General features: G+C 54.6%; 2 protein-coding genes across 2 annotated transcripts; one reads left to right on the top strand and one right to left on the bottom strand.

Moving 5' to 3' along the window:
* Nucleotides 1-1971: 1971 nt before the first annotated feature.
* LOC119233334 (integrin alpha-L-like) lies at nt 1972-19831 on the top strand. Its single transcript, XM_037495576.2, is given in 20 exon segments — nt 1972-1980; nt 2064-2123; nt 2125-2262; nt 2416-2546; nt 4254-4420; nt 4529-4680; nt 6589-6678; nt 9194-9250; nt 9346-9416; nt 9765-9906; nt 11225-11335; nt 11759-11838; nt 11950-12036; nt 13536-13611; nt 15060-15173; nt 15413-15469; nt 15565-15663; nt 16020-16115; nt 16724-16834; nt 18076-19831. Coding segments are annotated over 20 exon segments (2016 nt in total). The 3' UTR covers nt 18244-19831.
* Nucleotides 19832-23011: 3180 nt separating this feature from the next.
* LOC119233333 (zinc finger protein 768) lies at nt 23012-25176 on the bottom strand. The gene is made up of 2 exons (XM_037495575.2): nt 24933-25176; nt 23012-24644 (listed from the first exon to the last, which is right to left on the bottom strand). Exons 1-2 carry the CDS (start codon nt 25018-25020, stop codon nt 23050-23052), a joined length of 1683 nt encoding a protein of 560 aa, XP_037351472.1. The 5' UTR covers nt 25021-25176; the 3' UTR covers nt 23012-23049.
* Between the last annotated feature and the right edge of the window lie 870 nt (nt 25177-26046).

Raw genomic sequence — 26046 nt, 5'->3', positions numbered from 1 at the left:
AATGACGTTTTTTCAAGTCTCCTACATTATCTTTAATATTCATGTAGATGTCACATTCTTCTTTAACAGATTCCCATTTTATTTTATGAATTAAATAAGTATAGCCTCTCTTCTCACCCCTCAGGTAAACTCAGCCTCAGGAAGATGCACCATGCTTCCCTGTGGCTCATGGCTGCTTTTTCTGGGTGGTGTATGTTGTCCACCTTTAGAGAAATGCACCCTTGAACCAAGATAGCAGCACTTGTGCCGCTCCTAGCACGCGGCTGCTGCTTAGAAGAAGGTCTCCTAGACATTTCAGTGCATTTTTGCTACTAAGCTGGTGTTCTGGGGCTTCTGCTGACTTTCCTCCTGCATTTGACCTTCTTCCAGCAGTTTGTTTTTCTGACTCCAGGTCCCTTGCTGTCTCTTCCCTCAGGTTACACGGTCGCCTGGCTGCCCTCTCGAAAATTCACATCACTGCTGGCAGCTGGAGCCCCCCGATACCAGCATGTGGGGCGGGTGCTGCTGTTCCAAAAGACTGAGAGCAAAGGAAACTGGAGCCAAATCCAGAAACTAGATGGGGTCCAGGTGAGCAGGACCCAGGGGTGTCTGCAGATGAGGGCTGGTGTAAAATGCTGTGCTCCCATTGCCTTCTGAACACGCATCCACTACTGCACAGGAGGCCCCGTGCCAACCACTGTTGCCTTAGTAACTCACCAAGCCCTCTGCCACACCAGTGTAGCATCTCCACCTGCCAGTGTAAGAAAGTGAACTTCAGAGAGCCCAACTTCTCTCTCTCTCTCTCTTTTTTTTTTTTTTTTTTGGCTTAGAACTGGGGTGCAGGCCAGAGGTGCAGAGGGTGAGAGGATTCACCAGAGACAGAGTAGGGAGCAGAACAGGCAAAGATGTACTGAAATACACTGCTGAGGGGAGCAGTGGGCGAGGCAGGAGAGGTCTGCACCATGTGGGTAGCTCCCTGGCTGGGGATTAAACTCAGGCAGTAGTGGTGATAGCACTGAGATTTAACCCTGAGGCCACCCGGGAAGCCCAAGCCTAACTTCTCTTAACTTAGATGGACTCTAAGGGGATCTGGGGCTTGAACCCTCATTTAAGGGACTGGAATAGGTGGATGTGGTATGGTTGAGGGGGAGGGGGATTCCTAGTCACAGGCTCTCCCGCTGACATCTTCCTTTCCCTACAGATTGGCTCTTATTTTGGTGGTGAGCTGTGTGCCATTGACATGGACCAAGATGGAGAGACAGAGCTACTGTTGATTGCAGCCCCCCTGTTCTATGGAGGCCAGAGAGGAGGAGGCCGGGTGTTTATGTACCAGAGAAAAAGGTGGGGACCAGGACACTGAGCTGAGGGAGTAAGAGAAATAGATTCACAGCTCACTCAGGGCCCCATTATTCTGAAAGGCTCTCCCTGTCTGATCATGTGTTAATCTGACCTTCAGAACAACAGATGAACAATAGCTAATGCTCAGGGGGTAGACTTCATGCAAGGCCCACTGCCAAGCCTTTTTCATCCTCACCATCACCTTCTTTTTTTTTTTTTAATTTATTTATTTATACAAGCACTGGGTACAGTCAGAAGAAGCACAGGAGGGTGAGAGAATTCACCAGAGCCAGAGGGGGAGAGCAGAGCAGGCAGAGTGACGAAATATACTGCTGAGGGGAGCAGCAGGCGGCAGGAGAGGTCTGTCGGGCCATGTGGGACCCTCGCCCGTGGCGGGGATGGAACTGGCGCAGCAGAGGCTGCAGCAGCTTCGCAGCCCAGCGCTCAATCACTGCACCACCAGGGGAGGCCCCACTCACCATCACCTTCTGAGAAATTGCCAGTTTTATTTTACAAATGGCAACACTGCACCTCCATTGACTAGGGAACTTTCCAGAACTTTCTTGATATACAGGTAGCAAGAGATGGAACTGGGACTTGAACCCGGGTTAGCCTAATGATGCTGTCCCAATTCTGTGCGGGGTCACACCCACCATGCCTTTAGTGTCCTTCACTGTGCACAAGGCTGCAGCTGGTGAAAGCTTGCTGAGTGATGAGGTGGCACCTGTCACCTTGCCTCTTCCTAGCTGGAGTTTGAAGAGGTCTCAGAACTGCAGGGGGATCCTGGCTACCCCCTGGGGCGATTTGGGAGCGGCCATCACTGCCCTGAGCGACATCAATGGAGACGGGCTGGTGGACGTGGCTGTGGGAGCCCCGCTGGAGGAGCAGGGGGCTGTGTACATCTTCAACGGGCAGCAAGTGGGTCTGAAACCCCGGCCGAGCCAGGTGAGGTCCCCTGCCTGTCAATCAAACCCACTCCAGGCACCTGGAAGCCTCCAAGCCCAGACCTCCTACCTCCTACCCCCCACCCATCCTGACTTGTCCTGTCTGGCAGCCTGTCTTCTCCCTAGCTCAGCATAATTTCTCTCTTGGTCTCAGCGGATAAAAGCGACCCAGGTGTTCCCAGGAATTCAATGGTTTGGACGCTCCATCCACGGGGTGAAGGACCTTGGAGGGGATGGCCTGGCAGAAGTGGCTATTGGGGCTGAGGGCCAGGTTATCGTGCTAAGGTAAGACAGAGCTCTCCTCTGAACAGTTACTATGTGCCGGGCATTGTGCTAAACGATTAGAGGTATTAGCTCATCAGGTCGCCACCCCAACTCTGTGAGGTGGGCTCTCTTTAGACAGTGTTTCCATCTTACTGCAGGTTAAACAGCTGCTAGTGACAGATCAGGACAGATCAGGATTCAAACCCAGGCCCTCCTGACATCAAAACTGCGGAGTAACATTAGGTGATGACTTAGAACCTGGTCACCTGAATTCAAGTCAGAGGACCTGAGTTACTGCCATGTATTTTTTGGGTCACTGAGCTCTCAGGACTTCAGCCTCTGCATCTTAGAAGTGGTGATAATGCTTCCCTACTTACCCTCATCAGAGTTATCAGAAGCGTTATAGAATAACATAGATTGGATAGGTACCTGTTATGTCTTAAATACTGAGTCAGGCACTGGGCACAGAGGTACAAAAACTTAATAAAGAATTAGGCAAATTGATCTTTATAAATTGTGCGAAGTGTTATGAGGGAAATGAGCAGGGTACTGTGGAGATTGTAGCAGAAAAGGTGCTATAGACTGTGTGGGGCCTGGGTGCTACTTAAGGCAGTGATATTTGAGCTTCGACCTGAAAGGCGAGAATGAGAGAGACTTGTAGCAATCTGGGGTAAGAACTCTCAGTGTCGAAAGCCAAGGTTGTGCCATGGCCGTCAGGCAGGTGCAAATTTGATGTGCCTGGAATCTGGTCCACCAAGGGAAGGTGTGGCAGGGGATAAGCCTGGCGAGGCAGGCAGTCTTGGCATGGATAGTTGAAGTGTGAATTTTATTGGAAACATCGTGTGGCATCATGGAAGGGTGGTAAGCATGGAAGTGGCTCAGTAGGACTCTCTTTTTTTTTTTTTAGGTTTATTCATTTATGCATACAAGAACTGGGGTACAGACCAGAGGTGCGGGGGGCTAAAAGGATTCACCAGAGACAGAGTGGGGAACAGAACAGGCAGATTGACTGAAATACGCTGCTGAGGGGAGCAGTAGGCAAGGCAGGAAAGGTCTGCTGTACCATGTGGATAGCTCCCTGGCTGGCCAGGGATGGAACTCGTGCTGCAGTGGCTGCGGCTACTGCGGCTAACTTCACAGTGCTGTGCCTAACCCCTTGCACCAACAGGGAGGTCCAAGACTTCTCTTTTCAAAAGCTCACTCTTGGGCCTCCCCAGTGGCGCAGCGGTTGAGCGCTGGGTTGTGAAGCTCCCTGCGGCCTCTGCGGCGCCGGTTCGATCCCCAGCTGCTCCGGCCACCACCGAGGAGGGTCCCACATGGCGCGTAGATCTCTCCGGCCGCCCGCTGCTCCCCTCAGCAGTGTACTTTGGTCCTTCTGCCTGCTCTGCTCCCTGCTCTGGCTCTGGTGAATTCTCTCACCCTCCCGCGCTTCTGACTGTACCAGTGCATGTATAAACACAAAAACAAATAAATAAATAAATAAAATACGCGCCTCTTTATATATATATATATAAAAAGCTCACTCTTTGCATGGAAAATGGGTCAGAAGGCTGCTAGCCAGAAGCAGGAGCCCTAGTGAGTTGTCACTATTATTATCGTGGAAGGAAACAGTGACGCTCAGGTCTGTTTTAGGGAAGGAGAGCCTCTCGGTTTGTAGATGGGACCCCAGTCTGACTGGGCTTCCCAGAGGAGGCCCAGGGAGAGAATAGGTGGTTTTCTGCCCTGCAGCTCGCGGCCTGTGGTGGACGTCATCACACAGATATCCTCCTCCCCGGCCGAGATCCCAGTGCACGAAGTGGAGTGCTCCCATTCAACCAGTGATGAGGAGAAAGAGAAGGAAGGAGTTACCATCTCAGTCTGTTTCCAGGTCAAGTCTCTCATCCCCCATTTCCAAGGTCAGCACTGTCTTCCTGCTCCGCAGAGCAGCTGCCTGCCCCACATCCACACTTAACGCCCCCAGATCGGCCACCACTCAACTCCTGCCTTTTTTTCACCCCACCCAGGGCCCCTGACTACCAACCTCCACTACACTCTGCAGCTGGATGGCCATCGGACCCGAAGCCGGGGCTTATTCTCAAATGGAAGACATGAGCTCAGCAGGGACTCAGTGATCACCCCACAATTGTCCTGCGAAAACTTCAGGCTCCACTTCCCGGTGAGGGAGCCGGCAAGCTGCTTTGGGAAGCGAAGGGGGATGAGCTGACCACAGTGCAAGACTCAGCTGTCACTCTCCAGCCTCCGGTGTCTCAGCACTGCATTTTTCTTCTACTGTCCAGTAGTAGTACTCCTGCATTGATTCATTTTTTTATTGAGGCAATGTTGGTTTACAACACTGTTTATGTTTTAGGGGTACAGATTCACACCTCTTCTGATGTATGTTGTCATGCCATGCCCACCACCAAACTACCAATGACCCTCCATCACAGTCCATTGGACCCTTCCTTTCCTTTCCTGTTCCCAGACCCCACTCCCTCTGGCAACCTCAGTTCTGCTGTCAGAGTCCAAGGGATTGCTTTGGGTTTTTTTTTTTTTTTTAAAGATTTATTTATTTATGCATACTGAGCTGGGGTGCAGGCTAGAGATGCAGTGGGTGAGAAGATTCCCCAGAGACAGAGTGGGGAGCAGAACAGGCAGATGTACTGAAATACACTGCTGAGGGGAGCAGCGGGTGAGACAGGAGGGGTCTGCTGCACCATGTGGGTAGCTCCCTGGCCGGCGGGGATCGAACTCATGCTGCAGAGGCTGCAGATTGCTTCATAGTGCTGTGCTTAATTAACCCCTTGAGGCCCCTCACAATTAACAATTAACCAGGGAGGGCCCCCCCTCACAATTTTTTTTTAAGATTTATTTTATTTATGCATCCAAGAACCCGGGTATAGGCCAGAGGTGTGGGGGGTGAGAGGATTCACCAGAGACAGAGTGGGGAGCAAAACAGGCAGATTGACTGAAATACACTGCTGAGGGGAGCAGTGGGCGAGACAGGAGAGGTTGGGGTTTGAACTCGTGCTGCAGATAGCTTCATTGTGCTGAGACTTAACCCCTTGCACCACCAGGGAGGCCCCCAGCTCGCAATCTTATTCCACTCATACCTCAACTCCATACCCTGCTGCCTCTTCCTACCATAGCCCCAAGCCCTGTTACAAGATTTGGAAATTTTAAATGTAAATTTGCCAGAGAAGAGGCATGTGACATGCTGGAAAAACTTTAGACTTGGGAATTGAACAGGTTTGGGTTCACCCCTAGTTCTCGTCCTCAGGAAAATTGTGTCACCTTTTTTTTTTTAAAGATTTATTTATTATGCATGCAAGAGCTGGGGTTCAGGCCAGAGTAGGGAACAGAATAGGCAGATTGACCAAAGTACATGGCTGAGGGGAGTAGCGGGAGAGCCAGGAGAGGTCTGCTGCACTATGTGGGTTGCTCCCTGACCGGCCGGGGTTTGAACTTGAACTCGTGCTGCAGAGGCTGCAGACAGCTTCATAAGTTGAGTCTTTTTTTTTTTTTTAAAGATTTATTTATTTATTTGTTTGTTTGTTTGTTTGTTTATTTATTTATTTATACAAGCACTGGGTACAGTCAGAAGCGCGGGAGAGAGAGAGAATTCACCAGAGCCAGAGTGGGGAACAGAACAGACAGAGTGATGAAATACACTGCTGAGGGGAGAAGCGGGCGCGGCAGGAGAGGTCTGCACGCTATGTGGGACCCTTACCCAGCAGCTGGGGATCAAACCAGTGCTGCGGGCAGCTTCGCAGCCCAACGCTCAACCGCTGCACCACAGGCCCTAGAATAGTCTTTTCTTATACAAACTTTGATAATGGCTGCCTAGAGGCTTCTGTTAGGACTCACTGGGAAAAGTGCTGGGGTTGATTAGTGATGTCTGCCATGGAATTGGGGCAGAAGAATGACACGCTGAGAAGCTACTGCAGACTTTTATTTATAAACATATGACATGTAGTAAGTGTATTTCCACTACTGGTAACTAGCTACTGGAACGTCATCACTTGTAAAACGTGGACAAAGCATGCATTTAACTGGAAATCTGGTCGTTTGTTTTCTTCCTCCTCAGGTGTGCATTCAGGACCTCATCTCTCCCATCAGCGTCTCCCTAAATTTCTCTCTCCAGGAGGAAGAAGGGACATCGAGGGAACAATGGACGGTAAGAAGACCTGTTGGGGGGACTGACAGGCAATAAAGAGTTGAAATTCAATTTAGCAAAACAGTATTACATAGTGTTCTTGGTTTTAAGCAGTAGAAATCAAATATGGCTTACTTACACAGGAAAGGAATTTATGAGCGATTATATTTAAGGGAGATTTGGAGAAACAAAGTGGGAAGAAGGGGAACAAGGGTGGAAGATCTGGTAGCTCTGGAGAGGAAGAAATGATAGATGGCCCTCCAGTGACCGCTGTGCCTCTGTAAGGCCTCCTCATGCTCCCACTCTCTCAAGATGCAGGTTCCAGGGAGAGAACTTCAGGATGGCCCCTTATCAGTAGAAGGACAGAGCACGCTGATTAGCTCTCTTGCCCAAGTGTATTCACTTGAGGCAGGTAGTTCCCTCAAAGCCAAATTTAGCCACTGTTATGTTATGGGGAAACTGATCCCAGGCCTACTAGGCCACAGACTCCTCACCATTCTCCCCAGAACCTGGCTTCCTTTTCTGAAATCCTTGATACTCAGCTGGTGCTTTGGCTTGTCAGAGGGCAGTAGGGCCTGGTGGGAAGAACCTGCATCCAGGAGTCTGAAGATGTGGGTGTTTATCGGGGCCCAAGCATACGCAGGCTCTGTCTCCCTCTGGGACTGTCCCCCATCTCTAAAGTGAGTGGGGCTTCCAAAGCTGGAGCACAGTGACTGCGAGGTGTGTGCTTTCTTGTGGTTTTAGACAGCAGGTAATGAGTCCGCTCCCGGAGATGTGAAGGTAACAGGGTGTGCTTGCCCGAGAGCAAAGCCCCTGCCCAGCAGGCGTACCTTGCCACTTAAAGCTGACTGAGTGCCCGTCTGTGCTAAGCCCCATCTGGGCACTGGCTCCTCCAGGTCAAGAAAATACAGCCCTAGTTATAAGACAGCAACAATATTATGCCACAGCTTTGGGGCATGAGGAAAGCCTCCTCACGGAGGTGACCCTTTCAGTTCCCTGGTGGAGAAGGGGAGGGGGGCACTGAGGAAGGACGCAGAGTGTGAGCACAGGCAGAACGAGGCCTGCAGGTGTGGGTGATGGGAGCACAAAGTGGGAGCGAGGGTGGAAGGAGAGCACACCTCTTCCCTTTAAGATCAGTTTCTAGAAGTCACATCACAGCTCCACTTACACCTCATTGGTCAGAACCTGGTCACATGCCACACCGAGAAACGCATCTCTGGTCCATGTGGGCCATGTGACAAGATCAAAAGTGGAGGCTCTATTTTAAAGGCAGAAGGTGAGGAGGGCCTTCTGGAACAAGCAGCTGTCTCTGCATCAGCACTATTTAAATGCCAAACTGTGGTTTATGAACTCAGGTTAAAAAAAGAGATTTGAGGTCTCAGTTGTTCAAAAAAGGCCTCCTGAGGGAGTGTCACTTAGATCTGTAGCTTGCAGAATTAGAGACATTGGTTGGTAGGTGGGGAGTTCAAGGGCAATGGGGAGGAGAACTTAGCTCCCTGCAGGCCCTGGATGCCCATTTGGGCACTAGCTGTGGTCCACTGGGTGGTGGAAATCTGTGAACGTTGAGGGTGGGTGGTGGGCAGTCAACAGAGGCCACCAGGGCCGCAGCCTGTCCCTCAAAGAAGAATCTGGAGACTGTTTGGCAAGTGGCCTGGTCATGGAGGAGACTGGAATCTTTATGGAACCTACAGCTGATAAACCATAAAATACTTCTGTGACCCATTAACCTCAGGATAAAGTCACAGCTCCAAACATGACCTCTCTAGCAAGGCCCAAGGCAGTCGGGACCCTGTTTCTCTCTCCTGCATCCACTCACACTGGCACTCCAGCCAATCGGAGTATCTTCCTGCATCTTGCACAGCTCCTGGCTCTCACCCTGGGCCTCTGTTAGACTGGCTGCTCTTCCTCCCTCCCCATTCGCTTCACCTGGCTCCTTTAGATTTCAGTTGAGCGCCATTCCTCAGGAAGCTTCCTCGACCCCAGGTGTGGGTCGGGTTGCCCTCTGTGTGCTGTAAAGATCCTGCTACCTGTGCCAGCATAAGATTTGAAAACCCTGCGTGGTTCCTCCTGCCAGATTGAGAGGGCAGGCAGAGTGTCTTGTTTTGTTCTCTGGTGAATACTCAGTGCCCAGCATGGGGCCTGGCCTAGAGCAGAAGCTCTGGGAATGTTGAAGAAGCTGGCCTTGAACTGCTATCAATAAGAGATGGAGAGCTGTTCTAGGGTCGGTGGGACTTGCAGGAGAGAAGCACTGTAAGAGCTAGTCATAGGCAGGTGAGCCCCAAAGCTTCACAGCAAGACCTCCTTGCCAGTGGAGGGCAGGGAGGGACTGGACCCCCTGGGCCTTAGCCTCCCTCTAGGAGCTGCTCCCAGAGGATGGCCTTGGGCTGAGTGGGAAGGGTGGGGTCTGCCCTGGGAAGGTGTGGGACATTGGGAGGGACAGACCACAGTAGCCCAGCTGGAACCCCAGCTCTCAGCCCCTCCGTGAGTTCTGCTGCCTGTTAACCTCTTGTCCCCTGCCCTCCCCCTCCACACCTAGCAGGGTATGGACATGCAGCCCATCCTGAGACCCTCAGCACACTTGGAGACCAAGGAGGTAAGAGGGCCAGAAAAAGGCCAACATTGGGCCCCTCCTGGGTCTGGGGGCCTTAGGGGCCTGAACATACTTGTTCTTTGTTCTTGGCCTTTTAGATCCCATTTGAGAAGAACTGTGGAGAGGACAAGAAATGTGAGGCAAACCTGGCGCTGTCCTCCCCTGAAAGGTCTGTGAGCCTGCCAACCCCCTCCCTGCCCTCCTGCTCCCCTGGGTGTTTCCTGAGGCAGCTCCTGTGTGCTGGAGAGAACAAGGGGGAGGGGTGCTTCAAGTCAGAAGAACCTCATCTGCTTGCTAAATGTGTCATCTGGGCCTTGGTTTCCTCCTCTGAGAAGAGCAAGTCCCTGCAGCTCCTGCCTGGGTTAGATGAGGTCTCACGACCTCAGGCCTGTACGGAGGAGTATGTTTCGAGTATTAGTTTTCTGGCCTGCTTGAGCCCTCCCTTCTGAGTGCCCACCTCTGCTCCTGCTTCCTTTGCCTTGGTCCCCGTCACTTTTCCTTGATCTCCCCCCAACAGCTCCAAAGTCCTACGCCTGACCCCCTCTGCCAGCCTCTCCGTGGGGCTGACGCTGAGTAACTTGGGAGAAGACGCTTACTGGGTCCAACTGGGCATGAGCTTCCCCCAGGGACTCTCCTTTCGAAAAGTGGAGCTGCTCAAGGTAAGCGGGAAGGCAGACCTGTGCACACAGGCCCCTGGGGCATCTGCTCCCCTGGGGTGTCTCAGGCAGTCGGGGACAGACAGAAACTGGAGCAGTTGGCCTGCAGAGGTCTTAGGGCCACATCTGGGTCTCAACTGGATGGTCACCTGCAAACTGTGGGACCTGAAGAACAAAGTACACTCTCTTTGGGCCTCAGATTCCACAATCAAAAAACAGAAACCCACAGGGTTAGTGGGTTTTTAATATTAAAATATTACTACTTTTAATATCTTTTTACTACTTTTAATATTTTGGCATTTATCTTTCTGTTTATGTGCACACCTACAAATTACATTGTGTATATTTATATATAATATTACACACACACGTGCACACACACACACAGGCTTTCCAGGTGGTTATTTTTCCCCCATGTTCAGGAAAAAAATTCAATTTTACATAGTATCAAATTAACTATTTTAACTATTGAATTTATTTTCTTACATGGTTGTTCGCTTTTGGACAGCATTGGGTTTCTCTCCTCAGGTGTGGTCCCTGCAGTTCTCCCACCACCACCGCCCCTGTGACCCATCCCCCCGTGCCTTGTGCTCTTGCCTACCCTGTCTGAACCCACTTCTCCCCTCTCCCCTGTGGATGCCTCAGACGTGTGGTCAGCTTGCAAGTTTTATCTTTTCCTGACCCTCTGTTCAGTATTTTAACTATTTTTAAGCGTGTAATTCAGTGGCCATTAAGTACATTGGCAGTGTTGGGCAGCAACACCACTGTCTGTGCGCAGAACATTTTCCATCATCCCAAACAGAAGCCCCGGCCATCTAAGCAGTAATGCCCCACTAAACTTGAACTGTGTCCAAGTCCACCCAGGATCCTGCTTTTACAGCTGTGAGACCTGGGGAGCCACTGAAGATCTCCGAGCCTCTGTTAGTGAAGTCCCTTCCCAGTGTGAGGCAGAAACCGGTGCTTCACAGATGGTCATGAAGCTGAAGGGATGGTGTGACTGGTTAGCCGGGGTCAAGCACATTGTCAGGATCCTTGCTGAAGGGGTGGATGGCATAGCAACATGTTAGTCTCACCATACCCTCTCCTGTGACTGTACCCCCATTAACTGGAGGTACTATCTCTGAACTGCTCCATCCCGTCTAGTTCTCCACTGTTAACAGCGCTACAATGAACATTTTGTACTGAATCCCTGGCTGTGCTCCTGATTCCTTGGCCCCACTTCTCCGAGACGGCGCCCTGGCTGGGAGGTGGGTGCTGAGGCTTGGGGGCCCCTGGAACGCTTAGCTCTCTTTTCTCTCATGCTCTCTCTTCTCACCCCCAGCCCCACAGCCAGATACCTGTGAGTTGTGAGGAGCTTCTTGGCAAGTCTGAGCTCCCCACCAAGACCCTCTCTTGCAACGTGAGCTCCCCCATCTTTAAAGCAGGCCTCTCGGTGAGTGCAAGTCCCTAGGAACCAGTTGCAGGGGCAGGAGCCAATGCCAGGCCCTGAGCTCAGGTGGGAAGGTAGCTGCTGGCTCCAGGAAGGGTGCCCGCGATTGGCCAAGAAGGGCTTGCCCGACTTCTTGACCCAGGAGTGTGTACAAGCAGTTTTGTGTCCTGTTTGAGGGCCTGGACTTTAGAATCAGCCACCTGGAGATGGCTTACTCATTTTGCGACCTTACACACATGACTTAGCCACTTGGAACCTCAGTCTCTTCACCTGGACAGTGAGGATGTAACACCCAGCCCCAGGCCCAGAGCATTCATGGTGGTCACTGCTATGGCAATTGGGCTGGGAGCTGCAATTGGGCCTGGGTGCTGAGGCCCTCTGGAGGCCCAGGCCCCTTCCTCTTCATTCCCCTCTCTTCCCCACCAGGTTAATATCCAGGTGATGTTTTATACACTGCTGAACAGCTCCTGGGGGGACTTCGCTGAGCTGCACGCCAACGTGAGCTGGTGAGCAGGCCCTGGGCAACCCTCCCTCATATCTCCTCTCCCTCCGCCAGCATCCCTGACCCCTCTCGGTCCTGGCAACACCCTCTCCTTACACTGCCTTCCCCCATGCAGTGAAAATGAGGACTCCGGCCTCCTGAAGGACAACTCAGCCAGCACCAGCATCCGGGTCATGTACCCCCTCAACATCGTCACGGAGGAGTGAGTTCTGGGCAGCCTCAACCCCCTCCTTCTCCCTTCCACTTCCCCACCTAGGGCCCTACAGTTTTTAATGTTCAAAAGAGTGACAGTCCTTCAAGAGCTCTGTGTCAGGTCAGCATTTTCTGACGGAAGAAATGCACATTGAAGGCTGATGCCACTCTGCCTCCCTGTGCAAGGCCCTCCCCCACTGCTTGGCCACACTGAGGTCAGGTCTGAACTGAAGTCTGACTCCAGAACACCAGGCTCGCTCTCCATGGTTTTCAGCTAGGCTGGAGTCCCTGCTGCCTGGGGCCACAGTGCTGCACAGCACAGGAGGAAAGGCTTCATAGTGGCTCTCTCCTACAGAGAGCTCTTGGTCAGAAGCGAGAGACAAAAGTCTTGAACCCACAGAACTAGTGAGTCTCAGGATGTTGTGGCAGGAAGGACCCATGCAGATTGCTGGTTAGATTTTCTTTTCTTTTTTTTTTTTTTTTAAGATTTATTTATTTATGCATACAAGAGCTGCGGGGGTGGGGGGCAATGAGAGGATCCACCAAAGACAGAGTGGGGAGCAGAACAGGCAGATTGACTGAAATCCACTGTTGAGGGGAGCAGCGGGCAAGCCAGGAGAGGTCTGCTGCGCCATGTGGGTCTGCTCCCCAGCTGGGGGTTAGATTTTCTTATTTACAGAAAAGGAGATTAAGCAGGGAAAGTGGAGTACCTTTTTCAAGTTGGCTCAGTGAGATAAGGACAGAGAAAGCGCATGCCCTGGGGCCTCCAGTATGTTTGAACATAAATGCTAAACAGAATGATGGTATCTGGAATGTGATATGAAAACAAAGCCAGGAAGGACGCTGTGGCTCAGAGTGCTCATGAAGAACTAGGAACCTGAACTGGGTTGGGTCTAGAGGATAAGGGGATTCAGATAGGGGCCAGGAAGGCAGAAGGTCTTTCTCACCTGAGAGCAGAGATGTAGGCCTGGAGGCAAAAAACAGTGGGACAGATCTGGTGAACTGGGAGAGGGCCGGTATATGGAGGAGGGGAGCAGTGAGCAGGCAGGTGGGGAAGCAGGTAGGTCTAGACCTGGACTCCGTGCTGAGGGCAGCAGGGAGCCACTGATGGATTCTGAGTCCGCGAGTGGTGGGATCAGAAAGTGCTTTAGGAAGGTCATCAGGAGGGTGGTGTGGAGAGGGAGCCAGTAGCTGGTGCCGTATCTGAAAGACGAGCAGTGGGCCCAGGGTACAGGGGAGACACTGGGGAGGCGGTGTGTAGTGGGGAGAACACGCTCCAAAGGTGCACTCACCAGGGTTCCTATCCCGGTCCTCCCCTTTGGAACCTGTGGCAAGAGGCAGACCCCTTCGAAGAGTCTCAGTTTCAGGGGGTGTCATAAGATTGAATGAGACTGATCGTGTCCTGCAGCCCTGGGCACAATGACTGGCAACCTGAGGCTGCCCTGGCCCACGCCCCTCCTCCCTCCTGCTGCCTTCACCTTTGACTTCTGCTCTTCCCTCTTTCCACAGCCAGGAGGACTCTACACAGTACATCAGCTTCACCAGCGACGGTCCCAAGAGCCAACACTTCAAGCACATCTACCAGGTATGACTCTCAATACGAAAAGGTCCTTCAAGGTCAAAGTTCATTCAGCCCCATCCTGGGGCACCCGGATGCAGAGGCCGAGTCCAGCCTGCTGCCTCATTCTTGGTCTTTCTTTAGGGCACATACAGCGCCTCAGTGGCCACGGAAAGGCCGCAGTCGGTGTGCTCACCAGTGCGTCCCGCCACTGGAGAAGAGATATATAGACTCGCAGAACTCGAGAGCCAGGAGGGCCCCGAGGGAACCTAGTCTTTCAGTCACAGATTTCATGAGCACCTATTCCAGCTGAGGTGCTTTGCGAGGTGCTGGGCAGCAACAAGTGACACAAGGTCCCTGACCACTCACTACACCCAAGTTCTGTGCCTGGTGTGTACTATATGCAGCCCCCCGTAATTCTCACAGCAGCCTAGGGGCTGCTCGAGACAGGCACTGTCATTCCCACCTTACAGATGAGCACAGACATGTCAAGTAGCTGGTCCAGGTAGCACAGCTAAAGTGGGGAAGAGGAAGCACTTACTTGAATATCAAAATCCACGTCTAACCTGTAAGTCAATGTCTGCCATCTCTCCTGCAGCATGCGCAGTGCTGTAACAGCCGTCTTTGCGATGGGGCTTAGAGAGGGAGGGCCCCCAAGTCTAAAGCTTGAAGCATCTAAAGCTTCCTCAGAGGTGACCTCTGCGAGGAGTAAGCATTGATCCAGTCAAAAACCTTTTCATTTTACTGTGGAGGAAACTGAGGCCCACGAGGCCACACTGGGCTGGGCATCTGGGGAAAAGAGCCCACCAGTGAAGGAACCCCAAGCCATTGAGCCCCCTTCAGAGCAGAGGTGGGAACCAGCTCACCTTAGACTGTGATGAGGGCAATGGCCTTCAGGAAGGTCAGGTGCCCGTTTGCATCGACAGAGACTGTTTTGAGGGACAGCTTGTGGGGCTTCTAGTGCTGTTCATTGGGACCACTCTGGGTTCCCAGGCCAGTCCTTTAGCACCAGAATAGTGGGAAAGAACTCAGCACGCACAGGCCCTGCCCAGCCACCTCTGCTCGATGTGAGCGCCGGCCAACTTGTCCGTCCTGGCCTCAGTCAGCCTTGGGACAAGGGGGTTGGAATAAGAGTGCCACAAGCTCCCGATCTCATGGGGGCACACACAGCAGGTACTGCCACCCTGCTGTGGGGACACAGAGGGGAAGCGGCCCTGTCCTTAGGAGTCAGAGATGCTGTCCAGGCACGAGCTGGCAGGATGCGTGAGGCTCTGCCATGTGGAGAAAGCAGAAAAGCGCACGTAAGCCATACTGTGTGGACAGAGGCTGGATGAGTGGTCACTGCCCACTGCCTCAGTGTGGGTCCCGGGTCCCAGCCATGGACCAGAAGAGGCACACCGGGGTGCACATGGGTTCTGGGGTGGCACATAGGGTGGCTTCATTCAGGCCTCTGAGCCCCTGGTCTTCTCCACTAGGTAGGGATTCAGCCCTCTGACCAGGACCACAACTTGCCCGCCCTGGAGGCCTTGGTTGGGGTATCACAGCATCACGTCAATGGACCCCTCAAATACACATGGGATGTGCAATTGGTGAGTGTTGTCCAGAGCAGGAAAGGACACTGGGGCTGTGGGGACGAGCTCCTACAGGGGTGCAGGTGTGTGTAAAGGGAGTGAGGATGAGGAATCCTCTTGGACCTTGGTGATGTCTGGATCCCCTGGGGACAGTGGGGAAGAATTGGGGTGCCAAGAGAGGAATGTCAGGTTCTCTTAAGGGGACATCATTCCCTCTGAGCCCCGGGCTAACTGAGTCCCTGCCTCGTGGTTCCCAGGAGCCGCCTGTCATCTGCAATCACAAGGACCTGGGGACTCTGCCTGGTGAGACTAAGGTATGGGCATGGGTGCTCAGAAATCGGGGTGGAGGCTGGCAAATTGCAAGGGGATACAGGCCTCTCTGACCCCTTATCATCTTCTTCTCTAACAGCCTTGTCAGCCCGTGGCTCAGCGCCTCTGCACAGTTGATTTTAAGCAGGAGTTCCTCGTGAAAGTGATGGGGACCGTGGAGCTGGTGGGGGAGATCGAGGTAGCACCTGCCAGCACCAGACATGAAGTGGGGGACCCACGGTGGGGACTTGCCCACCAAATAGTCTTCCTGCATTTTTCTCTTTTATCCTGAGGAAGAGAACCATGATTTGTTTGAAATTTGCAGGGCAGTTGTCATGGGCCCACGGATATTTCTTGTATATTCTTTATAGGACTCCAGTGGGGAGTGGCACCTTAGGCTGCTCCAGGAGAGACCTGAGCAGGCCTCTGAACCCCACTAGGGCTCATTCTTCTCTGCTGCTTCCCAATGAATCAAATCCAGGTGGGGGCAGAAGTCAGTGGGTCCATGCTCTTGTCTGTTCTCCCGGCCATGACGTCTCCCCGCCCCTCCCACAGGCCGCCTCCATGTTCAGCCTCTGCAGCTCCCTCTCCATCTCCTTCAACAGCCGCAAGCATTTCCACCTCTATGGCAGCAATGCCTCCCTGGCCCAGGTAACTCTCTGCCTCCTTAGGAGACCCGGGAGCAGAGGTCAGCCATGGGACCTGAGGATCCATTCCCAGGGCAGACCTAGGGGGGCCAGAGCTGCAGAGAGGCTGGGCTAAGCATGAGTGAAACTGGCCCAGAGCCAAAACCATCAGCCTTGGCGAAGCTTCCTTGGGAGCCAGAGTGAGCTGCCCACCCCTGGTCACCCTCTGAGAAGTGCCAGGGAAGACCAGTGGGTGATACTCAGTGAAGGGTGGGGCGTGGAGGGACGGCCTCTCAGCAGAGAAAGCAGCAGTGTGGGGCCAGGGGCCAGCAGATGTATAGAGCAAAGGGAAGGTGGAGCTAACAATGTAAACTGAAGCTAGACTCTGGAAAGCTTTGCATAGAGCCAAGACTCTAGCATTTTATCCTGAGGCTAGAGGAGGCCATTTAAGGCTTCAGGCAGCCGGTGTGCCTGTCTGCCAGTTCACTCGGTGGTGGCAGTGGGAGGGGTTCTGGCCAGAGAGGGTCTGGGCCTGCATGATAAGGTCCAGGTGGGAAATCCGATGACCTAGGGCTTGAGGCTGTTAGGGGCGGGAAAGGTTGCTTCCCTGCACTGCCCCATCTTTCCCTCCAGGTCATCACAAAAGTCGAAGTCGTGTTTAAGAAGCCAATGCTCTATATCTATGTGCTGAGTGGCGTCGGGGGGCTGTTGCTGCTGCTGCTGATTTTCATGGGGCTCCAGAAGGTGGGAGCTTCTGGGGGTCACGGGCCAGGCTGGGGAGGGGAGTTGAAAGGGGTCAGGGAGAGTTCCAAGACCAGGGAACATCAAAGCCAGCAGGGAACTCAGTGTACTCCCTCTGGACAAGGCTGCTGAGGCCCAAAGAGCAAGTGGGACTTTCCCTTTAACCAAGCGCCGGCAGAGCCAGGCCAGGGCACCCAGGGAGAGGAAGGAGAAGCACTGCCCTGCATGGACGCCCGGGCCCAGCACAGCCCCGAGCCTGGCCCCGGCCTTTGTGGAACCCTGGGTTACTGGCGGGGTGGAGGGGGAGGACAGGAGCATCCTGAGGGCCCTCCACTGGGGGTCTGCGTGCTCTGGAGCCTCTGACAGAGGAACCCAACTGAGGCCGGGGGCGTCCAGAAAGACCCCTCTAAGAGGTGGCGTTGGAGCTGGCATTTGAAGAATGAGAAGCAGTCAGATGAGCCATGCTGGGGCGCGTGCGTTCCGCGTGGAAAACTCAAATATTCCTGAAAAGAGACCATAGAAAATCAAGGTTGAAAGTTTCTCCCTCCCTCAGCCTCACGAGGGTTGTCATGAGCAACCATTTTGTTTATATTCCTGCAGATTCTCATTTTGTTGTTAATCTAAGTGTGTGAGAGAGAAAGAAAAGCTCTCACGCATGTGTCTAGGCAGAAAATGGGAGCAGACGAACCTTCTCCACCGCTTGGGGACGTGTGTCCCTGGGTGCCTCAGCTACTGTCTTTCTGTCTGAAGGGATCGGCCTCTCGCTCTTTAACCTGGGCGGTTTCCTGCAGTCTGGCGCCCACCTTTTATTGACTCAGATCCTTGTTGATGAACATGTAGATGGTGATTTACATCAAACAATGTGACCAAAAAAGGCTCTTGTTACTTCTTGTTATCTTGGCCCGCTTGTCCTAATATTCTTTAAATTCCTTTTGCTGAGCCCAAGAGCACATGGCACCTAACTTAGCACTCTGGAAGGGAGGGCTTTTCCTCTTTGTATTAGATATTGTGAAACACCCACCTAAAATATCGGCACATGATATTTTGATAAGCCCAAGGAGCGAGCTATTACACTGACAACTTTTTAACATATGGCCAAGGCTAGGTGTGCAGGTACCCTCGCCCAGCCCTGGAGCGGACATCCCGTGTCTGGGGCACAGATGATTTATTAACATGTGTTGCAGGGTCGGCTGGCAGGAAGCTCTTCATGGAGTTTGGCTCACTCCACCTGTGTCTTCCTACAGGTTGGCTTCTTCAAACGGGATCTGAAAGAGAAGATGGAGGCTAATTTAGATGCCCCCAATGGAATCCCTGGAGGAGACTCTGGACAGCCGGCATCTGAGGAGGCGGTGGAGTCCCTCCTCAGGGAGAAGGCCCAGGAGAAAGATGGCAAAGACTCAGACCAGGCCTGACACAGAGGACCCAGGACTACACTCTGCCTGCATCTTATCGTGTGTCCTTGGGCAAGTCACTGCCCCTCCCTAGGCCTCAGTTTCCCTGTCTTGAACATGGAGCCCATTCCTCCCTGCCTTGTTTGTGAGACTCCACTGAGGGACAGGCCAGGAAGCCTACAGAGGTGAGGCCTTGCGCTTATCAGATGGTCCTGGCTTCCACCAGCTCCTCTTAGTTTCCTCCCCTGGAAGAGAATTTGGAGAAACTGTAGTCTCAGGGCCTAGGGCCATCCCTGTCCCTCACAGACACCTGCCCATGGATGTCCACAGAGGCCTCAGAGGCCTGTGGATGTCCCAGAACCTTGCCCTGCATTCTTTCCTGCCTGGAGTCCATCCTGCTTGCCAATAGCAAATCCAATCTCTGTTTTTCACATTACTGTTGCAAGCCCCTTGCTCTTTGGCTAACGGCCAAAGGCCCTCACGTGCCTTTCAGAACCTGCAGAATAGCACAAAGATGCTATCCCTGTCTCCCCTCCTGAGCTCCAGTGGCACCAGCCTTTCCACTGCCTAAGCTCTTTTGGTTTCACTGCTTCTCCCAGACAGCTCCCTCTGCCTGGAACATTCCTCCCCGTCCTTCCGGCTCACTCTCACTCAGCCTTACCTCAGTGCACACACTCCGTGGAGTCCTCATAGACACACTCACACTAGCCTGCACTCGTGTCGGGGCTGAGCAGCTGGTGAACCTGAATTCAAGCCTAGGGGTCAATGAGTAACCAAGTCACGTGAGCTGGTGTTCCGCGTGATCCTGGGGAAGACTCGTGCCCTTTCTGGCTTTGGCTGCCCCATCTCAGAAACTGTCATAAAAGGGGGGTGGGGGCGAGCAGCTTGCTCTCTTAGCACTGGTCGGGCTTGTTCCTTGTGGAGTGATTTACTTCGCATCTGCTTGAGCATTAGACAGTGAACGCCATGAGGGGAGGGACCATAACCTGCCTTGTTCACCTTGGCTTCCTGGTGATAGCAGAGTCGGACACACGGGCGGGACTTGACGCGCTCTCGCTGAGTTAGTGACAGAGTCTGTGGGAAGAGGTGGGAAAAGGCTCCGCTGGGCCCGGGCATTGGCCCTTCAAGGCTCTGCCTTTCCCAGTGGCCGGCCCCCTGGCTCCACAGCCCCACCGCGACTCCAGCGCACCCCCGCCGTGGCACGGGGCTCCAGGGTGGGCGCCACGTCTGTTATCTGGGTTCTCAGTTCTAAGAACAGTGTCTGCATATATTTACCTGATAAATGTGAAATTTTGTCCAGTTTGTTACGTCTTTGCGCTGGGGCAACATTCCAAGTGAGTGTTTCCTTCTCACTGCTCTCACTGAAGGGGCCCAAAGGGTCAGCTCTCCTCTCTCTCTCTCTCTCTCTCTCTCTCCCTTTTTTTTTTTGTTGTTGTTGTTGCTGCCATGATGCCCCTCAGAGAAGCAGGGAGAGAATGGGTGAGAAAGTGTGAGGGGCCATTAACAATTCATGAAGATGTGCCCCAGACCTTCCCTGCCCGCTTCCTTTTTTAAAAAGTAGTGATTGGAGGGGCTCTCATAGCCACCCTCCCTTTGTGGGCCAGGGAAGGCAGAGGGGGCGGGGTGGGGGGGGGGTGTCGGTCGCCACTGCTGCCCTCTTGTGGTGACCGGGACCGGGCTCTTGAGTAACTCCGGCCAGCTAAGGTCCAGCGCAGAGCAATGACCTTCCGTGGCTCCCTTCTGCGCAGAGCAATGACCTTCCGTGAACATTCCCGAACCTAGCACTCAAGATCCAGAACAGTCTTTCCAAATCTGTGGTCTCTCTAACCTCCTCATCCTCCTGTCCAGCCCCCAGGGAAGCCTAGGGCTGGCTCGTAAGGAGGACCTCAGGAGGAAAGAAGCAGAGCCCGTTTTCTCAAAGAGGGGGAAAAAGTGTCTCACCTGTCAGGAATGTCACAGAACTACAGAAATTACAGTCAAAGCTCAGCGAGCCCTGGGTTTGAATTCAGGTTCTGCTGCTACCTTGCCGGGTGAGGTAAATGTCTGCGATCATCCTCTTAGCACTTGTCCTCTCTGGGACTTGTTTCTTCACCTGCAAAATGGGAATAATGAGCTGCAATGAGCAGTCAGTGAGGTAACAGCTGGAAACTGTCGAGTCCTCTTGCAAACACTTAAGCGCATCCGAGGAGGGGGCTAGAAGGGCCCTTCAGAGGAGCGCGCTGGTGCGGTAAAAGCGGCGCTAGACCGAGTCATGTGAGCTGGTGAACCCGAATTCAAGCCTAGGGGTCACTGAGTGACCCAGTCACGTGAGCTGGTGTTCCGCCGTGATCTTGGGGAAGACTCGTGCCCTTTCTGGCTTTGGCTGCCCCATCTCAGAAACTGTCATAAAAGGGGCTTGGGGGCTGAGCAGCTGAGTCCCCATCCCCTCAGCTGATGTGCTTTTATACACTGAGGTTCTGTGCATGCAGCCTGCTTCATTAGGCACCACGGGCTCTGTGCCCAGCGCCTGCCGGCTCTCAAGTGTCTACAAACATGTTTGAAAACTGAAAAAAAACTCCAAAATCAGAAAATTAAATTGTATAATTGAAATGGCTATTTCAGTAAATGTCTGCAAATGTAATAAATATCATGTCAGGTAGTCAAATACAGTTTTATTCAACATAGAGTTATGTACATGAACTATATGAAATGTGGGAGTTGCAGCATTTTATTTTCCTTTTTTAAAAAAAAAATTTATTTTATGCATATAAGCACTGGGGTACAGGCCAGAGGTGTCGGGGGTGGTGGGGTGGTGGTGGTGAGAGGATTCACCAGAGAGAGTGGGGAACGGAACAGGCAGCTCTACTGAAATACACTGCTGAGGGGAAAAGCGGGAGAGGCAGGAGAGGTCTGCTGTGCCATGTGGGTAGCTCCCAGGCCGGCCGGGGATCAAACTCACGCTGCAGAGACTGAGGATAGCTTCACAGTGCTGTGCTTAACCCCTTGCACCACCAGGGAGGCCCATGCAGCATTTCAATATTTGAAATTACTCGTAGTAGGGGTGTCTGTACAAAAATGTGCATAAGGTTTGACAAGGGTCTTTAAAAGACTTGGAGATTGCACTTGAAAAGTAATATTCTGCTTCCCAACCTAATTGAAACTTTGAGAACCACTGAACACAACCAAACCACATGGAGCTGTATGCTGTGAGGCCCCTTCCAAGCTTGTAGCTCATGGAGCTGGACTGAAATGTGCTTAGAGAAGTTTTTGCTCTTGACAAGCTATAGGGCCCGGAGGGTAGGAGTGGGGTTGGGGTGATGTCAGGATCCAGAGGCCCGCGACACCCTACCTGCCTATGTGGCCACCTGGTCTGGAGGTCTCATCGGCCCCTTAGCCACAGAGTGACTTTGAGCAGGTCACTCAGCTCTGAGCTCCATTTGCCATCTGTGAAATGGCGCATGGTCGGCCCCTTGGTTGGCATTCATCTCAAGATGTGGCCAGCAATCAGATGAGTTGTCAAGGTGTGTATGACCTGTTCTGCAGCTGAGGTCACAACAGGCCCAGAACCCCCAGACTCACTATTGGCACCAACTGCCCATCCTTTCCTGAGCAGGGGCAAGTATTAGAAGGACTGAGGTGCAAGTGTGGAAAGCAGTGTAAAGGTGGGGTGGCAGTGGGGTGGCCCCACCAATAGTTCCAGGGGTCCTAAAAGGGAGGCAAGCTATAATAGACAGGCCCAGCCTGGTGGGAGGGCCTTAAAGGCTGCAGCACTTGTCCAGTCTTCATCCTGATGCAGTGCGTGCCCCCGCAAGTGGGCTGGCCTGCACACACTCACTGTGGTTCTGGTCCAAGTCAGCATCTGCACAAAGTGGTGGCTCCGTTCCAGCTGGGTGGGGGAGGGGCCGCACAGCTGGGTGCTGGGAGCCAGGGGAGGCAGGCTGGGATCTGTGCCTGGATGTGAGAATCACGTTTTTTTCTGGCCCAAGGACATTACTCCTGGCTTTGGGAACTCCACAAAGGTGAGGGCCCTCACACCTCCCACCGGTGGGCCAGCCCCGTTGGTGAGGCACTGGGACATGAACTTGGTTGGGCACATGTGGGCAAGTCATGCCTCCTGAACTGCAGATTATAAGATTCCAGTGAATCACTGACTATAAAAGTACTTCCCAGACAAGGCCTTATGGCCTCACCGCCTGCTTGTTTTGTAGTTAGGACCTAGTGTAGTCCACTGCCCAAGGCACAGCCAATACACACATTTTGAGGATGAGTCTCTTTTACCACATAAAGGTTTTTATTGAACTCAAATTCAGGGGTTCCAAAGCCCGAGGAAGACAAGGGAGGCTGGGGTTTGTACTCAGAGGCCCAGGTCTCCCTTCCTGGGCCCTACTCACCCCCCTCCTACCCTCTCACCCCTTCCTGACTCAAGGAGGGTCTCAGTAGCTACCAATCTAAGCTACCCCACTCTAATTAAGTAACCCGACCCCTCCCTCCCCCCACCCCCATCAAGCACTTCGCCAAGCCAGGCACCCACCAGGGGGTATGCTGCGGCCCCGCCAGCACTCTGCTGACCTCTTTCTGGATCCCTCCCAGAGCCTCCTGCTGCCTGTTTGGCATCCCTCCACCCCTCATAACCCATTTCCCATAGTCTCCAGGGCACTAACTTCCTCCACCTGGCCCCCTCCTCCTAGAATCCTCAGCTCCTCCATTCACCTCTAGCTTTTCCACTAGTCTCTCTAAAGGCTTCTCTAGCTCCCTGTCTCCTCTTGTGCCCACCCCTTCCTCGCCCCACCCCCCCCCCCCCCCCCACACACACACACACGCACACACGCACACTCGCAGGGTCCCAGGTCAGCGCCGGCCGGCCGCGTGGGTCCGCTGGTGGCGGATGAGGTCGGAGCTCTGTGAGAAGGCCTTTCCACAGTCATCGCACTTGTAGGGCCGCTCCCCACTGTGGACTCGGTGATGCTGCAGCAGCGTGGAAGACCGGCAGAAGCCCTTGCCGCACACGGCGCACCGGTAGGGCCGCTCGCCGGTGTGGGAGCGCTGGTGCTGAATCAGCGTGGACGAGCGATTGAAGGTCTTGCCGCAGTCGGGGCAGCTGTAGGTGCGGCCCGGCAGGTGGGTGCGGGCATGGATGGCCAGCACAGAGCTCTGGCCAAAGCGCTTGCCGCACTCAGGGCACTTGAAGGGCTTCTCGCGGGCATGGCTGCGGGCATGGGGGATGAGTGCCGAGCGCTGGGAGAAGCTCTTGCCACAGATGCCACAGCTGAAGGGCCTCTGCCCGGTGTGCACCCTCTGGTGACTACGCAGGGATGAGTTCTGGCTGTAGCACTTGCCACACTCAGGGCAGCTGTAGGGCCGCTCGTGGCTGTGGGTGCGCTGGTGCCTCAGGAGGTAGGAGCTGTCGCCAAAGGCCTTGCCACAGTGTGGGCACTTGTAGGGCTTCTGACCAGAGTGAGTGCGCTGGTGGCGAAGCAGGTAAGAGCTGTCAGCGAAGGCCTTGCCACAACGGGGACACTTGTAGGGCCGCTCGCCCGTGTGGGTGCGCTGGTGTTTGATGAGGTCAGAGCTTTGGGAGAAGGCCTTGCTACAGACCTCACATTTATAGGGTTTCTCACCCGTGTGGATGCGCTGGTGCTGGATCAGGGTGGAGCCCCGCCCAAAGCTCTTCCCGCAGATGCCGCAGATGTTGGGCCGAGGGCCCTGCCCACCCCTGGCCCGGCCACCCCGACGGCCTGGACCCCGAAGGGCCCCTGTCAGGCCCAGGGGATTCTGCAGCATCTCAAACTGGGGTGTAGACAGCAGGGCCCCTGTGGGCATCTCAAAAGGTGGCCCTAGGGGCAGGCCCTCGGTGGGCTGCTCCCCAAACCCCTGGGTGAAGGAGTCCAAGGGGTGGACTCCCGAGGGGATGTTCAAGGGATTCTTTTCCTCAGGATTCAGCATTTCTGCACCCTCCTGGAATTTGGAACCTTGAGCTTCAAATTCTGGGCTTTGGGTTTTGAACTCAGAATTCTGGGGTTCCAATCCAGGGTTCTGGGGTACATACCCCGGGCTCTGAGATTCACATCCAGGGCTCCGGGGTTCATATCCGGGGCTCTTGGGCTCATAGCCAGGGCTGCGGGGCTCATATCCTGGGCTCTTAGGTTCATACCAAGGGCTTTGGGACTCATACCTATGACTGCCAGGTTCAAACTCGGGGCTCTGAGAATCTGATTCAGGGCTTCTGGGTGCAAAGTCGGGGCTAGGGGGCACAAACCCAGGACTTCGGGACTCAAAACCTGGGCTTTCGGGCTCAAACCTGGGGCTTTGTGGTTCAAACTCTGGGCTCTGTGACTCAAACCCAGGACTCTGGGGTTCAAGCCCAAAGGGTATCTCTTCAACCTCATAGTCCCCAGTGCCTTCTTGCTGAGAAATTTCCTCTTCCTCATTCTCACTCATGTTGCCTGCAGGATCAGAGAATTACAGAAAAGCCAGATTGTGTGGGTCGCGGAAGGTTATTTGGTCCCACCGTTAACAGTCACAAACCTCGACCTCCTCCTCAAGCAGGGTCGCTGGCCCTTGGGCAGGTGCTGAAATCCCCACCTCCCCTCGGCGGACCCAGTCCACCCGGTCCCCGCCCCCGCCTCCTCCAAGTCCCGGGTGTCCAGGCCCCGGTGTTCTTCCCCTCCCTCGACCACATGCCCCTCTCCCGATCCCAGGCACGCTCCTCGGAGGGGCGCTTCCTCCCTCACCTTTCGGGGACCCTTCGGGGCTCCCCATTTCGTCAGGGCTTTGCACATCCCGTGGCTCCAGGCCCCACGGCGACGCCTCCCGTTCCATCCCCGCCGGCTCCCAGCGCGCCGGCGACGGTGATGGCGGACGATCCTGCGACCCGGCCTGAATGCCCTAAGACCCGGGCCCTGCAGCCCGCCCGCTCAGCGCCGCGCAGGGAACCCGGCTGCCCAGCCTCGGACCCCGAGGCCGGACGTCTTGACCCTGGGCCTCTCCGGCCCGCCGGGCCCCTCCCCTACCCGCGGCCCCGCCCCCACCCACAAGGTCTCGGCGTGCCCTGGGGCCCTCGGCGACCTCCACGCGTGGCGGCCTCGGAAATGAGGGGCTTCACAACTCGCCCTGCCGCCCCCGGACACCGCTTCCCGCCGGAGACCCCGCCGTCTGGCCCCCCAGCCCCGGGCTGGGCTGCGACTGTCCGACCCCCTCCCCCCGCACAGGAAGTGTCCGTCCGCGGCCAGTTTCCCCCGCTGGCTAGCGCCGCGGCCTCTCTAGGAGCGACTGGAGGTGGAAACTCGTTGGCATTAACCCTGGGCGGGATGGCCCCGGCTTTGAGGTGGGGGAAGACGGGGCGCCCTGAAGACGGCGGCAGAGGCTGGGGCAAGTTGTGTGCCTATGTCCTCGGTCGCCGCTGTTCAGTGGCCGGTCTGTGGGTCTCCCGGGGCCTGCGTCCGGCAGCGCCTGCGGCCAAGGGCGAGGCGACGAGCGAGACCAAGGTCAGAGAGAAGGAGCGACGCTTCCCGGCGCCAGCGAGGGCGGCGTCTGGCTCCTCTCCCCTCCCCGGCCTCGGGGTCAGCTCCGGCCGGGCCTCGGGAACTGGACGGGCCGCCCCTCCCCCGTGGGCTCACCAGGCTCCAGCAGGCTGGGACACCCCCTCGAACTCCACTCCCCGCACCCGAGCGCCTACCCCCCTCCTCCAGGCCGCCTCCCCTCTCCGCTCCTCCTAATCTCCACCCGCCCCCTCCGGGAGGGCCAGGACCGTTGCCAAGGAAACAGCTCCGCCTCGGGTTTTCGAGGCACCGCCCCCCCCCAGGAAGCTCGGCGATTGGCCGAAGGCGCTCGCATTCTCGCCGCCCC

Source organism: Talpa occidentalis, unplaced genomic scaffold, assembly GCF_014898055.3.
Source record: "Talpa occidentalis isolate TD23 unplaced genomic scaffold, MPIMG_talOcc4v2.1 talOcc4.790, whole genome shotgun sequence".
NCBI lineage: Eukaryota > Metazoa > Chordata > Mammalia > Eulipotyphla > Talpidae > Talpa > Talpa occidentalis.
Note: the sequence above shows the minus strand (reverse complement) of the source record. Positions and strands in the feature narration are given on the sequence as shown.

Bases quoted from the DNA above. Each gene is read 5' to 3' on its own strand.
- LOC119233333 (XM_037495575.2), bottom strand. From the start codon at position 25,020: ATGGAACGGGAGGCGTCGCCGTGGGGCCTGGAGCCACGGGATGTGCAA. The intron at 24,645-24,932 runs GTGAGGGAGGAA...CTGATCCTGCAG, and splicing joins CCCCGAAGGGTCCCCGAAAG to GCAACATGAGTGAGAATGAG.